The sequence below is a fragment of the Anabrus simplex genome, chromosome 3 (genome assembly GCF_040414725.1).
Source record: "Anabrus simplex isolate iqAnaSimp1 chromosome 3, ASM4041472v1, whole genome shotgun sequence".
Lineage (NCBI taxonomy): Eukaryota > Metazoa > Arthropoda > Insecta > Orthoptera > Tettigoniidae > Anabrus > Anabrus simplex.
The window spans coordinates 365559680-365574419 of record NC_090267.1 but is presented as its reverse complement, the minus strand read 5'-3'; the positions used below and the strand labels follow the sequence as shown (position 1 = coordinate 365574419).

General features: G+C 37.8%; 1 protein-coding gene across 1 annotated transcript in view; it reads left to right on the top strand.

The window, feature by feature from the left end:
- Gclm (Glutamate-cysteine ligase modifier subunit) overlaps positions 1-14740 on the top strand; it is a 92323-nt gene that overhangs the window by 48357 nt on the left and 29226 nt on the right. Inside the window, exon 5 of the mRNA XM_067144517.2 lies at positions 13624-13738. Coding sequence (XP_067000618.2) covers positions 13624-13738 — 115 coding nt within the window. The remainder of the gene's footprint in view (positions 1-13623; positions 13739-14740) is intronic.

The following is a 14740-nucleotide window of genomic DNA, read 5'->3' as shown; positions in this document are numbered from 1 at the left end:
AGAGAGAATGACATTCTATTAGCCTCTACAAAAACGTTTCTCAAATCTGCAGAATAGCATCAAACCATGCGAGCCTTTGAATTCGTAGAAAGGCCACGGCTTCACAGTGGCAGAGTTATAACATGTCTACAGTACCTGACGCTTAGTAAAGTTAAGTTTTATAGACAGCAGGAATATTTTTGTGGTGGATTGTCATATTGTAAAGATACATGGAACAGGTATTGCCAGCAAATTTTCTCGTTGATATTATGATGCCAATTTTAAGTTAAACACATGGAAATGAAGAATAATCGTGCAGCCTCAAGAAAATACGTTATAGGCCTATGTAAAGCCGATATTCAGTGTTAGCGTGAAGACAAAGATAACTTAATAATGCATACTGTACAAGAATGCATTCAGTAGCCTGCAACAAGGACGGTTTAAAGAAGCCGAAGATGAAATTGTGAGGTATGTGCGCAAAAAATGCAAGGGTGGATTGGTCTTATCATGGTGCAATAAACTTGTTCATTAACCTTCAACGTCCGCGTCTTTATTATGCCTATACATCGCTAGCCGATCTCAAATAGCTTGGGAAATGAAGGAAACTACAACAAAAATGTTGGTAGTTAGCACCCTACCTTTTGGTGAAGCATTATAAATACTTTGTTTGTATGAAATAATGTTATTCCTGCATAAATGTTATATGTACGTCATCGAAATCTGTTTAGCTCCACTTTTCACTTCAGAAAGCTGTTTTCAATTCTTAATTGATACTTGTGCATTAAATTTCCTTTGGAAAGGGCAAAGTGTCAATGGCGGATCAGCCATTACATCATTTAATCACTGCTCATTTCACTAACATCCGACCCACATGCGGTAGTAGCTCTCTGTTTACTGCTGTATGATGGTGTTCGTGCCACTCCAGTGAATTCTCTTATTATTACGAGTTTCTTTCTTGTTAATATTTAGTGATATAGCATTATTAATGTAGCTGGTAGTGGGTGTTTATTTTTGTGTTCAGGCTTGATCGATTTATTTATTTATTTATTTATTTATTTATTTATTGATTTATTCTAATATATTTTCAATGAGAAGGAAACAATATTTCCTGTCTAATTTAATCTAATCTTTACAAGAAAAAGTTGAATAAACAAACGTAATTTCATATCTTAACTATTATTTTTTCTAGTCCTAACACTTATGATTATATTTATGGTATAGGGCTTAATGTAGAAGGTTTGAAGTACATTTTCTGGTTCAAATCAGCATTACGAGTTATTTAGAGAGTTTTCACGGAGATGGTGAATTGTTGTAGAAAAAGGTCTAGAGATATACAGAAATCTAAAGAATTATTTTTCTGACCTGCACTGTTATAGAGATTACATAGCCTGTCGAATGGGGAATTTTTGTGAGCAGTTGTTCTGACTTTTTAATTCTGAAATGTTACATTAGTCCTGACATTAAAGCGGGACACGTGAAAGCTCAAGAGGCATAAGATGTCAGGGTTGTCAATAATAGAATCTACAGTTTTGTACAAAAACTTCATGTCATCCATTTGTGTTCTCAGTTCCAAGCTTTCTATTTCAGGGTTTAGGAGAACGTTGTGTGCTATATGTGGATAATTACCAATTTAAGAAAATGTATTTGAAATATCTCTTTTGGATTTTTTTTCAACCTGTGCAATATATATTTTGTTTGCTGGATTCCATACGACTCTTATGTATTCTACTTTGGGCCTGACAAGAGAAGATATACAGTAGAGGTGTATACAGGTTTTTAGGCATTAAAAGGGTTTGGCATTCCTCATCACAAATCCTAATGTCCTGTAATGAACCAACAACTACCGTTTGTATCTGTGGGCTGAAGGTGTGCTCTTTTTTTTTTTGCTAGGGGCTTTACGTCGCACCGACACAGATAGGTCTTATGGCGACCTTGGGATAGGAAAGGCCTAGGAGTCGGAAGGAAGCGGCCGTGGCCTTAATTAAGGTACAGCCCCAGCATTTGCCTGGTGTGAAAATGGGAAAGCACGGAAAACCATCTTCAGGGCTGCCGATAGTGGGATTCGAACCTACTATCTCCCGGATGCAAGCTCACAGCTGCGCGCCTCTACGCGCACGGCCAACTCGCCCGGTGAAGGTGTGCTCTCTCTCTCTCTCATATATATTTACTCTAAACTTGGTTGTCCTCTATAATCCCTCTGTCTTTTTATTTGTGTCCTAAAACACATCTTCATTTGTGACCAACGCTCCCTGCAGCTATAGACAGGCATGCTAGGGTCGTGAAATTAAGTTCTCTATCAAATCCGCACCCAGGCCAGTCGTCGCCGGTGCATCGTGTGTGCAACGTGGCCAGGAAGGTTAATTTATATTTCTTATGGTGGGAATATTATGAACGTACTAAAGAATGACATAAATGTGCTACACAGGTTTCTGTAGTGTGTGTTTAATAGGACATAAATTAAGCACCAACATGTCAGCTGTATACGTACGTACAGTAGGCCTAATTTACGTACATTGTTACACAATGCACTTATGAACATAAAATTAAGCACCTACACATCACACAAGGTACTGTTGCACGATCCAAACAAACACACGTCCACATCAAAGACTGGCTTGAGACTGATGCTCCCTGCTTCTGTAGGCTGACATGCTAGGGCTGTGAAATTAATTTCTCTACCCAATCCTCACCCAGGCCAGTCGTCACTGGCGCATCATGGCCGAGAACGCTAATTTAAATGTCTTATATTGGTGGCAATATTACGAACGTACTAAAGGGTGATGTAAATGTGCTATCCAGGTTTATTTAACGTGTATTTAATAGGACATGGACTGGGACTTTGGAATAAGGACATAATAACCAGGGAAGCGCGCTAGAGAGGGACATCTTAACCAATTTCGACTGTAGTTTATTTTCAGTCGTCCAGTGTAGTATGTTAGTTAATTCAGCCTGGAGAAGTTGGCAGTCATTAATGTTGACAATGGATTTGAATACCTTTAAGCAGTCAGCGTATAAAAGACAGTCCTAGAATTTTATTCGTTCAGGTAGGTCATTGATTAGTGCAGGAACATCCACTGCTCTAGATTAGATTGTTAGACTATTGCTGAATTTACAGGGTAATCTCTGGATAATTTTTATTTATTTATAAATTACATATTGCTTTCTATCTCTTAGGTAGGAGCTGACAAGACATAGTAGTGAGTAAGATATTCCAAGCATTTTTTTTTTTTTAAGAGTATGTCAAATTTGTCAAAGGCCTTTTCGAAGTTGGTAAATATTGCATCTATCTGGTCACCTCTATCAAGTGCGTAAAATTTACGAGATTTGTTACTGCAGATCGTCCTGAAATAAATCCATGTTGCTGTTCTGAAATTAAAGGTGTTATATAACCTGTGAGTCAATGATGTAATATAAATTTGACCGAGCTCGATAGCTGCAGTCGCTTAAGTGCGGCCAGTATCCAGTATTTTGGAGATAGTGGGTTCGAACCCCACTTGCGGCAGCCCTGGGGATGGTTTTCTGTGGTTTCCCATTTTCATACCAGGCAAACGCTAGGGCTGTATTCTAATTGAGGCCATGGCCGCTTCCTTCCCATTCCTAGCCCTTTCTTGTACCATCGTTGCCATAAGACCTATCTGTGTCGGTGCGATGTAAAGCAACTTTGAAAAACAATAAGAATTAATATTGGTTGGTAGTTTTTTAAAAATTAACATTTGATTACCCAATTTAAACACAGGTCATACTCGGGACAGTTTCCATACCAAGGAAAATACGGATGTTTTGAGAATTAAGTTATAAATGAAGAGGAGAGGATATTTCAGTATATGTTTGTAACATTTCATAATATATAGCAGTATCTGATCTGGTCCCACAGAAGACTTTGGCTTGAGCTTTTTTTTTTAAAATGGTATTTCAACATTCTCTACAGTAATGTTGTCAGCGTGGATAATGCCAGTGGTTCCCGATGGAACGTTTGGAATGTTATATCAAACTCTTTCTTGAGAATATACAGATTGAAAGTACATTGCAGACCCTTCCATAATGTTTCTATCATTATTTAATAATTTAGAGTCATATTCGTATATATTGCGATTATTGTTGTTTTTACATACTTGTTATATGAGGATTTAATTTCAGACTTAGTTTAGAACCTTAATATTTAAAATTGCTTATTGCGATAATTTGAAAGATGCTTCCATTTCCCGGTAATATTCTTTCGCTTTCAATTTTTGTTTTACGGCTTCTGTGAAAGAAATTGGGTATGCCCTGACTTTCTGCGAGCCCTTTTTAGGAACAGTCTCATTTATTGCTGTGTACTTTTTAGAATAAAGACTGGCCACTGCTTTGTGTACATCAGTGCATTCGTACATGTCTTTCCAAGTAAGATCTCTTAGTCCTGTGTACAAGTGTTCAAGATTAGCTGTATTAAAAATAAGTATGTTGAGCTTCCCTTTTGCAGTTTCTACAGATTGGGGTGACCTGTACTTCTTCTTCCAGGGCAGGATGACTGAAGTTCTTAGGTAATAGCGGATCAGGGTTCCTTTTATATGTGACATTCTTTATTGTCTGACTGGCGAGTACTGAATCTGAAGTTTTACCGTTACTATTGGGAATGGAATTATAGGAATTCAAGTGATAAAAATTTAAATTTTTTAGCTCTTGGGTTTGTCTCATTAAATTTAAGTCACTGTTTTCATTAATTACTGTTGGCATGTTAGTCTCCCTTAATGGTTACGTTATTGTCCATTGTTTCATAGTGAGATTCCATCCACCTAAATAACCTCACAATGAACCTCTAGTTTTGTGCTTGGAGATGCGTATACGTTAATTAGATACCAGGCCTTTCCTTGAATATTCTAACTGCTGTGACCACCACCCCATCGCCTTTCATACCCCCTTAGTCAGTCAGCTTGGAATACTGTGCACTTATTACAACAGACCTCGCGATCATAGACACATACTAGCCAGGATTCAGTGAACTTTATAACATCAAAATTACTACTGAGAATGTTTACATTTAAGTCATCTAGTTTAGTCTTAAGGCCACGTACATTCTGATAATAATTGAAAGGCTTATTTTTCATCATAATTACAATTTAGACAGGTCATCCTGGTTATTGATAATGATGACACCAGATTCTTGGGTCTTACATATTTTCATTATCCCATTCCTTACCTCAATGTAAGTGTAATTCTTCTCCCTTCAGATTGTACGGGCCTGGGCTGGCAGCTGCTTCGTCTGAGGAAACAGACTCTCGTTTATGTAGATGATGTCACCAGGAAATCCTAATTGCCTGTTGGAGAGATTTTGCTTAACTCGCTTCCGCTCCATGAAGTGGTCCTTGTCCGTTCTGCTTACAACTTTGACTGATCCCACGATGTTTCTGGTTTGGTGCCTTAGGGAGTCAATGGCAATCATCCACCATTTCTTCTTTAAGTTCTACGTCCAACGCATGCCCGACTTTCTTTACCATGTCAAGAACGAATTCATTTGGTATAACTGGAATCTCACGTGTTTCAATGGTATTCCTTCTCGTATACTGTTCAGCTTCCCCCACACGGATTTCTAAGAATTTTATTTTATCCATCAGAAGATGGTTTTCCTGGGTGAGGTTTTCTATATCTTGAAAACACCGTTCCATATCTTTTTGCTTACATAGTTCAAGGAAAGTACCTAAATCCGTCTCTCAAGTTTTCTAGTCTTCCTTCATGTGCCTCATTTCTTCAATTAACTCTTTCAATAATGCATAAATGCTGTCTAACGAGGGGGCATTGGTGGTAGTCAATGAGGTTGATTTTTGCGCACTGTTTCTTGGTCCACTTGGTACACTTAACGCAAGTCCACTCCGTGTACTGTTTACACTGTTCGTACACTTTTTGTGTACCCAGATCGACCGGACATTCTTCGCAATTGCTCATTTCGCTGAGTTATTTGTGTGCTCCTTATTTCTCAAATTACTCGGGTTTATTGGTTAATCAGAATATTTTCACTTTGATAGCAGTTGTGAAATACCGCACACTATAATCACACCACAGATACACCTATGATAAGTCAATGGTAGCCTGGCTAGAGGCACACGTGATTGTAATCCTGCTGCAAGCGACGGTGATACAGCAGGTGCAACATGTGACCAGATTTCGTTCCTGGATGATATTCAGTAGGCCACCGCTGCTCGCACAATGCGTCTATTTTGACATGCATCTGTACCACGCGGACGTCCAGAGCCTGGTCTACGGGTGCGGGAATGTTCCACAGACCACTGCTGAAAGCAGCGACACACCACCGATACATTGTGCCCAGCATGTGCAGCAATCCGTCAATACGTCCATCCAGCTTCCTGCAGGCCCACAATGTGACCCCGTTCAAATGGCTGCAGTTATTCAACAGGAACACATACTCGTTGGCAGGGTATGGTTGTACCCTAGAATGAGTGTGCAAACACTGTTTACCTCTAACCTCAGCACAGTTACTACCTACAAAGTCAAAAGTGAGTGCACGTGGACAGGCCTCCTGAGTGTCATCTGATCACCTATGTCTGTGACAGATTAATCGCCAATACAAAAAAAAACCAGAATGCACGTATTATACCCTGGTGTCACTGAACACAGTCATTGAGGATGTTGCAAGTTTTTTTTTTTTTCCCAGCAGAATATAATCAATTGTATTGAGAGGCGGGCCATTCTTAGTCCTTTTGCTCACAGGTTGATGAATATTAATAGTCAATATGAATCTTACAGGAACTGAAAATGGTCAAGTTTATTAATACGGACTAGATTTCTGCGAGTGGCCTAATACGGCAAATGACAGGGAATCCTTGTAATGTTCCATGTCAAGAATACATACATACATACATAGCGTATCCCACGTCGTTCCGTCTTAAGCGATGGGTCAACGAACGAGGCTTCTCCACCAGTTCCGGTCTTTGAACTTCTCTTCTTCTTCTCCTTCGATGCTTTTCAAAGTATGTCCTCACTGTTCAATGTCAGTCTTCACCGTGTCCTTGTACCTGAGTCTTGGTCGCCCTCTTGGTCTTTTGTCTTCAAGTTTTAGATCACACATTTGTTTCGGTTATCTGTTATCTTCCATGCGTCACATATGTCCGTACCAGCCTGCTTGCGGATTTCCTCATTACGGACTCTGTATTAATAAACTTGACCGTTTTTAGTTCCTGTAAGGTCTGTATTGACTATTAATATTCATCAACCTGTGAGCAACAGGGCTAAGAATGGCCCGCCTGTCAATACAATTGATTATACACTGCTGGAAAAAAAACCTTGCAACATTCTCAATGACTGTGTTCAGTGACATCAGGGTAAAATGTGTGCATTCTGAGGGTTTTTGTGTTGGTGATTGATCTGTCCGTTATTAGAAATAGGAAAGAATTTCCACCTATCAATACTTGTTTATTGCACTTATTATGCTACAGGACCAGTTTCGACCCTTTACATAAGGTCATCTTCAGCTGAACCATGCATACATATCTATGTGATGAAGCTATGATTAAGATTTTATTGTCAAAGGAATGCCATACGATAATAAAAATTAGGTCACATCCAAATGGGGCATGTCGTAACGTGAACTGGCATATATGTCGCTATGTACAACAATGCATTGTATGTCTAAAATAGTATGTTTAAGGTCTTAAAATTATTTGATAAAACACATCTCTACTTAAAACTAACTTATATACATATGTACAAGATAAATACAATATATGGGAGCACTTCATGCACATGAACGTTCGTGTCTTGCTTGTTGTTCAATTCACCGGCTGACTCCCGTGTTCAAGTCTTATTTACACAGTTGTACACTCAGCTGCTGTTCCTGGAGTTTAAATGATATGGTTTGCTTGTAAAATTGTATAAGTAAAAGATTTTGTCTTCATGTATGTACATAGAATAAAACACTTTCCAATTTTAAAAAGGTGCCAGACGTATGGATAAAATTAGGCTAAAATATGTTCAGCTCTGCTGTGTGTGTTGCCTTATGTTAAAATCAAATCATGTTGTCCTGTGACGTCTATAAAATTTGAGTGACATTGGGTTCAAAGTAGTGGCTCCTTTCCCATTTGTAGCTGTGCAGTGATGTTATATTTATCTGTGGAAGGTAAGATTGAGCTATGAGTGATATTTATGTTGGAGGAATGTCTAAGGGTTGTGTGTGCTAATTTGAATATGTACTTACTGTTGTTGGTGTGGCTGAGATGTGTTTGATATGCGAGCTTGTTGTGTACTGCTTTGTGTTCTTCTTGGGCTCATACTAGCTGCTGTGAGGGGAAGGGAAGGAGGGGTAGGGAGAGTTGCTGTTGTGGGGGTGGGGGTGGAGCTGGGTGTGTTGTTAGATGTTTTCCTGTCGCGTGTCGCGTTCTGTTTATCGATTATCTTATGGTAAGAGTTTTTTAGGGCGGGGATAACTGTATTGAAGATGATGTTAGTTTTTTCTGTGATTTCATTTATGTTGTAATTTGGATTGGTATACTGATCTAGAGTGATGTAAAATTCTTCTGTTATGTTGAGCAGGGGGCCTTTGAGGTTTATGTTCAGGATTTGCATGTCGTTATCGATGTTTGTGAAACTGTGTTTATAGTCTGCGACATGTTGTCCTATTGAGGAAAAATGATTGTTTTACCGCGTTTATGTATTCATTATATCGGGTTAGGAAGTTTCTACTGGTGCGTCCGACATAGCTTGTCTCACAGTTATTGCATTTGATACGGTATACCCCTGATTAGTTGTATTTGTTGTTGCTGTTGATTGTCCTGATGTTGTGTGTGATGTTGGTACTGTTGTGTGTAGTTCTAAATGCTATTCTTAGGTTATGTTTTTTTTTTTTTAATGTTAGTTATGGGGTATATGTGTACATTATTGAAGGTGAATAGTGCATACTCTTTCTTGGATTCGTCTGCTTTTGTTAGTTTGGTTTTGGGTTGGGATTTTATTTTGTGAATGATTTTGTTGATCATTTCTTTCTTGTATCCATTGTTTTTAGCTATGTCGTGATTTAGTTGTAATTCTTTGTTTAGATCTTCTTTCGTTAACGGTATATTGAATGCTCTGTGTATCATGCTGTAGTAAGCTGCTTTTGTGTGTGTTGGGGTGAACGGAATCTATTTTAATTGTATTTGAGGTATGCGTGGGTTTTCTGTATATTCTGTAAGAAAGGTGGTCTTCATGTCTAGTTATCGTTATGTCCAAGTATTTCAGATTGCGATTGTTTTCAGTTTCCATTGTCATCGACAATAGATCCACAAATGAAACTGATATATTAGATAAACTCAACACAATAGACTCCCATATAAAATTTACCATGGAAACCGAAAACACAGATATAACCTGAGTAGCTGCTTCTCAATATTGAACATTAATGTAGTTTAAGTTCTGTTCTAGTAATGACATTTTTTTGTCTCTCCTGAGAAGTAGTGAAAACTACTTAATGCTTTTCAGCTCTGGGCAGTTCGATTGTAACATGTATGTTGAGTTTCATAAAAGTATGTCATCTCATTTTCATGTGATACTCAAACATAAATACAGATAGAAAGTGATGTGATGGTCTATAAAATCTACATGATTTGGAAAAGTTTTTCATTCAAAACAAAATTATCATTTTCATAATGTACAGACAATGTGTACAACTTATTGTAGAGATTTTGACATTTGCTCTTCATTTGTAGAAATTGTATCTTATCACTTTACTTTTCCGAACTTACTGCATACCTTCATCTCTCTCCTTCTCCCCACCCTCTTCCTCATTGGGCTCTGTGCCATTGCCAACAACCTATAAAGCGGGCTAACTGCCATGACCATGATTGTAGTGCATACGAGGCCAGAGAGATGGCATGAGAGGTATGTGCCGGGCAGCTGGTGAAGCTATAACGGGGTATGTGCCACCGAGCTTTTACTGTTGATTCTGAGCATCATAACAACAACATTGCTGTGAATTTTAACCTAATTATTTTGAGTAAAGCCTGTTGCGACTGTGCCTTCAGTTTGTTGAGAGTTTTAATTGGTGATAGTACATTTTAAGAACGATGGAATTAAACAGTGACACAAGCAAAAATAGAAAGAAGGGAGAATCAATGTTTTATTCCCGCGAGCTTTCATGCTACAATCTGTGTGTCCATGTTGGTGACAACAACAAGGGGCTCGTGTACTTGTGGCACAAGGGTATGAGTGGTTGAGGCGGTTATGAATTTGCTTCATGTCTGTTTAAAGCACTCGGTAGTCCTGAATTTATGATGAAACGAAAATGTCTAGTCTGATAACTGCACTGGCCAGAATAAGAACAAAATGATGATGCTTGTTTGGATTTACTTGATGATTACTGGCAAGTATGATGAGATAAACCATACACTTTCAGTCTCTGGCCATTCATTTTTATCTTGTGACAGGGATTTTGCAAAGATCAAGAAACGTAAAAGGGTTGAAAATTGTCAAGTTCCTGACCTGGTCAAAGTTATGGTGAATGCAACACCGAACAATCCTTTACGGTTACTATGCTTCAACCTGATGATTTCTTTGATTTTAAAAAAGCAGGTGATTCATACATCAATACGACAAAACTAAATATTTCCAAATGCAGCTGGATTAGAGTTCAAAAAGCCGCACCCGGAGTCGTCAAGTCGAGAACAACGTTTAATGAATTTGAAGCATGGAGCACTTGCAAGGTTCTCAAGAAAGGGGTTACTACTAATACAATCAAGAACTTGGTATTACCATCACAACCGTCTCAAAACAACTTGTCGCTGAGAAGAAGAGATATCTGTAACAGATGCTGCCATGTTTGAAGGAAGAGAATGGAGCATTCTTCGAAGAATTAATCAATTAAAATTGTTTTGTATTTTTAGAAAAACTATACTAGGACTTTCTAACTAGAAGTAAAGTTAAAAAAAGGTAAACTGTAATTAAATGCATGAAAATGCACTGGGACACTTTTTGTTATTGTAGAATTACTGAAATAAACTGTTCAAATTAATAAAAGCTTGAGATTTTTCATTGGCACTTACCTTGTTTTTGTTGACAAAAAATGTGGCACTTAACACGTTCTACATTTTGCTGAATAAAATTTTGTTTCATTCATAAGAGAAAGGATATTAAGAAAAAAATGCAGTAGGAATATGAATATTACCCTAGATAATAAATAAAAATATGGTTAAGGTTTTTATCAAAAGTTTTTTTTTACAAAATTGAAAAAAATTGAATAACTCAAAATCAACTTTATGGCACTTAGCCCATTATTGATTTCCAGTCTTCATATATAAAATAAGAGTTTTGTCTGTACATTGCTCAGAATTTAAAAAGAATGGTATTTCTGTATCGGTCATGTCCACAGGAACAAGGAAATGCACTTTTTACTTCTCCATAATGTCTGTCTGTCTGTACATGCAGCACAAGAAAATGGCTGAAGAGAATTTAATGAAAATCGGTATGTAAAGTCAGGGGATGAGCCACTACAATGTACGCTATAAATCATTTTATTCACGCTGGGTGAAATGGTAGTTTAGGAGAAAGAGTAAAATTTAATTCTCAAAGTTTGAGTGGCGTTTATGAAAGTAGGAAAGATGACAATATGAAGATAAAGTTGGAATTCAAGGACAAACTGGGGCAAATATTCATTTATAGGAAGGGGAGTTAGGGATTGGAATAACATACCAAGGGAGATGTTCAATAGTTATTGGAATAACTTACCAAGGGAGATGTTCAATAAATTTCCATTTAAAAAAAAAAATCATTTAGGAAAAGGCTAGGAAAACAACAGATCGGGAATCTGCCACCTGGGCGACTGCCCTAAATGCAGATCATTGTTGATTGATTGATTGTATTTATATTACTAGTGGTCCTATCGATAAATACTACATAACTAAAGTTATACAGAATTAAATTTCCGATCATTTATGTCTTGTACATTTTTACTATACCGGCTATGATAACACATATTAATGAATTTGTATTTTTGTTGCTAAGTCCATATCAACGCCGAGCCACGAGAAAATAGGTTAACAGAATTGAATGAAAATCGGCAAATTATAGTCAGGGAATAAGAAACTACAGTCTAAGCTATAAAAAATTTTATTCACCCTGGATGAAATTGTAGTTTAGGGGAAGGTGTGTCAAATTTAATTTTTAAATATGTTTATTGGTCCTATTGAAAAGTACTACTGTATATAACAAAAGTTATACAGAATACAATTTCCAATCATTTGTGTTTTATTCAGTTTTACTATACCGACTATGATGAGTGGTATTTCAGAGCAGGAAGAAAACTAAATATGAAGGCCTACAATATTGAAAGCGCATAACATTGGTCAACAATAATATTACATTGACCACTGTTTGTTGTGATGATTTTTGTCCCTCATGTTGCCAATCAACTCTGATAGATGAGATTACCGCTGCATACAGAGTATAACAGCCTGACTGAATATTGGCGAGAAATAGCTGGGGAGTTAGAAAATTTCTTCTTTAGCATACCATTTTTCTGGTTCATACATTTTCTGATACTTCTGGTATATAACACACTGGTTCATCATAGTATTCCAGCTATTCGATCCCTGCTCTGACGCGCTGTTTTGAATGAACAGTGTGGACACTTAATGCAGAGGCTCTCGTAGTAGTAGTAGTAGTAGTAGTAGTAGTAGTAGTAGTAGTAGTAGTAGTAGTCGTAGTACGACCTGGTCTAGAATTACAATTTAGGCCTATTCCAAATTATAGCACCACAATTCACTAAATAACTCAAAATTCAACCCTGAAAAGAGCTGTTTCTGAAGAAAAGCTTCTTCCTCTTCACTTTTATTGAATTCTACATTCATGTTATTCCAAATTAGCAATGAAGAGGGGGTTTCTCCTCTGGCTTGGAGAAAAAATTTGCCTCCAAGTCAGATAGATTTCTCTGCCGCCAGTGTAGTGAGTTGAGGTTTTCCGCCACATCGGGTACTCCTAGGAAACAGATTAGTCAAAGGGCATAGTTTTTGCCCTGGAACTCTCCACTTTTCAACCCCCGATCACGGCTGTCTGCTGCTTTGGACTGTTAAATCGGCAGCATAGTACTGTTCATTAAAAGTGAGAAAATATGTGATTAATTTGATTATTTCATATGAAAGCATTGCTTTTAATCGTGCCATTCCTACTGATGTCATTATAATGACCTATGTTCATTTCAGTTGGGAAAACCACTAGGACAGTCTTTCTGAGGATGTAAAAAGGCAGGTGGAGAGTAAGTGTCTGCCATTATAAGGAAAATTTCCCAACCTGATTGAAATTGATGATAGGCAAGTGGGCCTACCAATACAATGAAAATTTCCAACCCAGTCTTCATATGAGGAAAGACGTTTGGTGTCCTCCCCGTTGTGTTTCTAGGGTAACGTTAAGAGCTATGCAATTTAATACAATCTTGATCACAATATGTATACTACCTAACCTAGAATTCTGTATACAGTGTAGAATTCCGTAGTGAAGCACGGGTACTTCAGCTAGCATTTCTTAAATATCATTTTGGTTGCTTGTTATTAACCTTCATCTTTCTTTGAACTTATCAGATCTCAATCTCTTAAATCATTATAGAAAAGTCATATGTCTTGCGTATTAATTTAGCCTTGATATGATAGACAGTCTCTAAATGTATAGTGTATATTTTATTATTAATTACAGGTAAAACCCAGCATAATTCAGATCAACCTTGCTAGCTGTTGTGTAGTTCCACCTGCTCTCCAAGAATTCACGAAGGAAAATGATGTGCAGCTGCTAACTCATAGTGATCCTTTCGGTAAGGATTTTTACAACATATATATTAAAGAGATCATGGATTTCCGTGTAATAGTTATTGTTTTTCAAAATGCATTTTCTGAGAAATAATTCATTCAAACTAAAATTTCAGCTTTATATTATGCAAAGGTGCATAATTTTATTTTTTCCAGTGTCCATATACTTTGATTTGCTCATTGATGGGAGAGAGATCCTTGCTAATTGTGCATATTGGTGTTCCATTTTTACTTTGGTTTATTCTAGCAAGTTTGGCACCAAGTGGAGTAGCCACACATGGTAACGCGCCACAGCTGTGAAGCCAAGCTCCACATTCGGGAGACAAGTAGGTTCGAATCCCAACATGGGTTGTCCTGAGAATGGTTTTCTGTGGTTTCCCATTTTCACTTCCAGAGAAGTGCCAGGACAGTTCCTATTCATAGGCCACAGCCAGTTCCTTTCAAATCCTTGCCCAATTTCATTTACCATCATTCATTTCATTTTTTTTTTTCCTCAGTTGAGGTTGGCATCAGGAAGGGCATCTGGCTCTGTGGATCAGTGGTAGAGTGTGAGCCGCTGGATCCCAAGATAGCAGAGGTAGTCGGATTTTTAAGGGGCGGTAAAAAGTCCATTCGGCACTCCATGTCGTATGATGCTGGCATGTAAAAGATCTCTGGTGACACATTTGGTGTTTACCCAACAAAATTAATTAAATCTCAGCCATAGACGCCCAAGAGAGTTTCCGTTTACTCAGTGTGCCATCTAGTGGGCCTAGAGTAAAACAGAACGTCGAAATTGATGAGCAGACAGCCAGATGGTGTCAAATTGAAATGCCTGCACGCGGTAGATGAGGCCATACGATTATTATTTGTATAGAGAAGATGCAATATAATTTCATCTCGCCACACCCCCTGCCCCGTATCAGCAAGTAGGACCAAGGGGTACATTCATAATTCTAGTGAGTTTAACAACACATACTCTGTTGCCCATAATGATTGGTATCAAAGTCCCTCAAATATTTTATGTT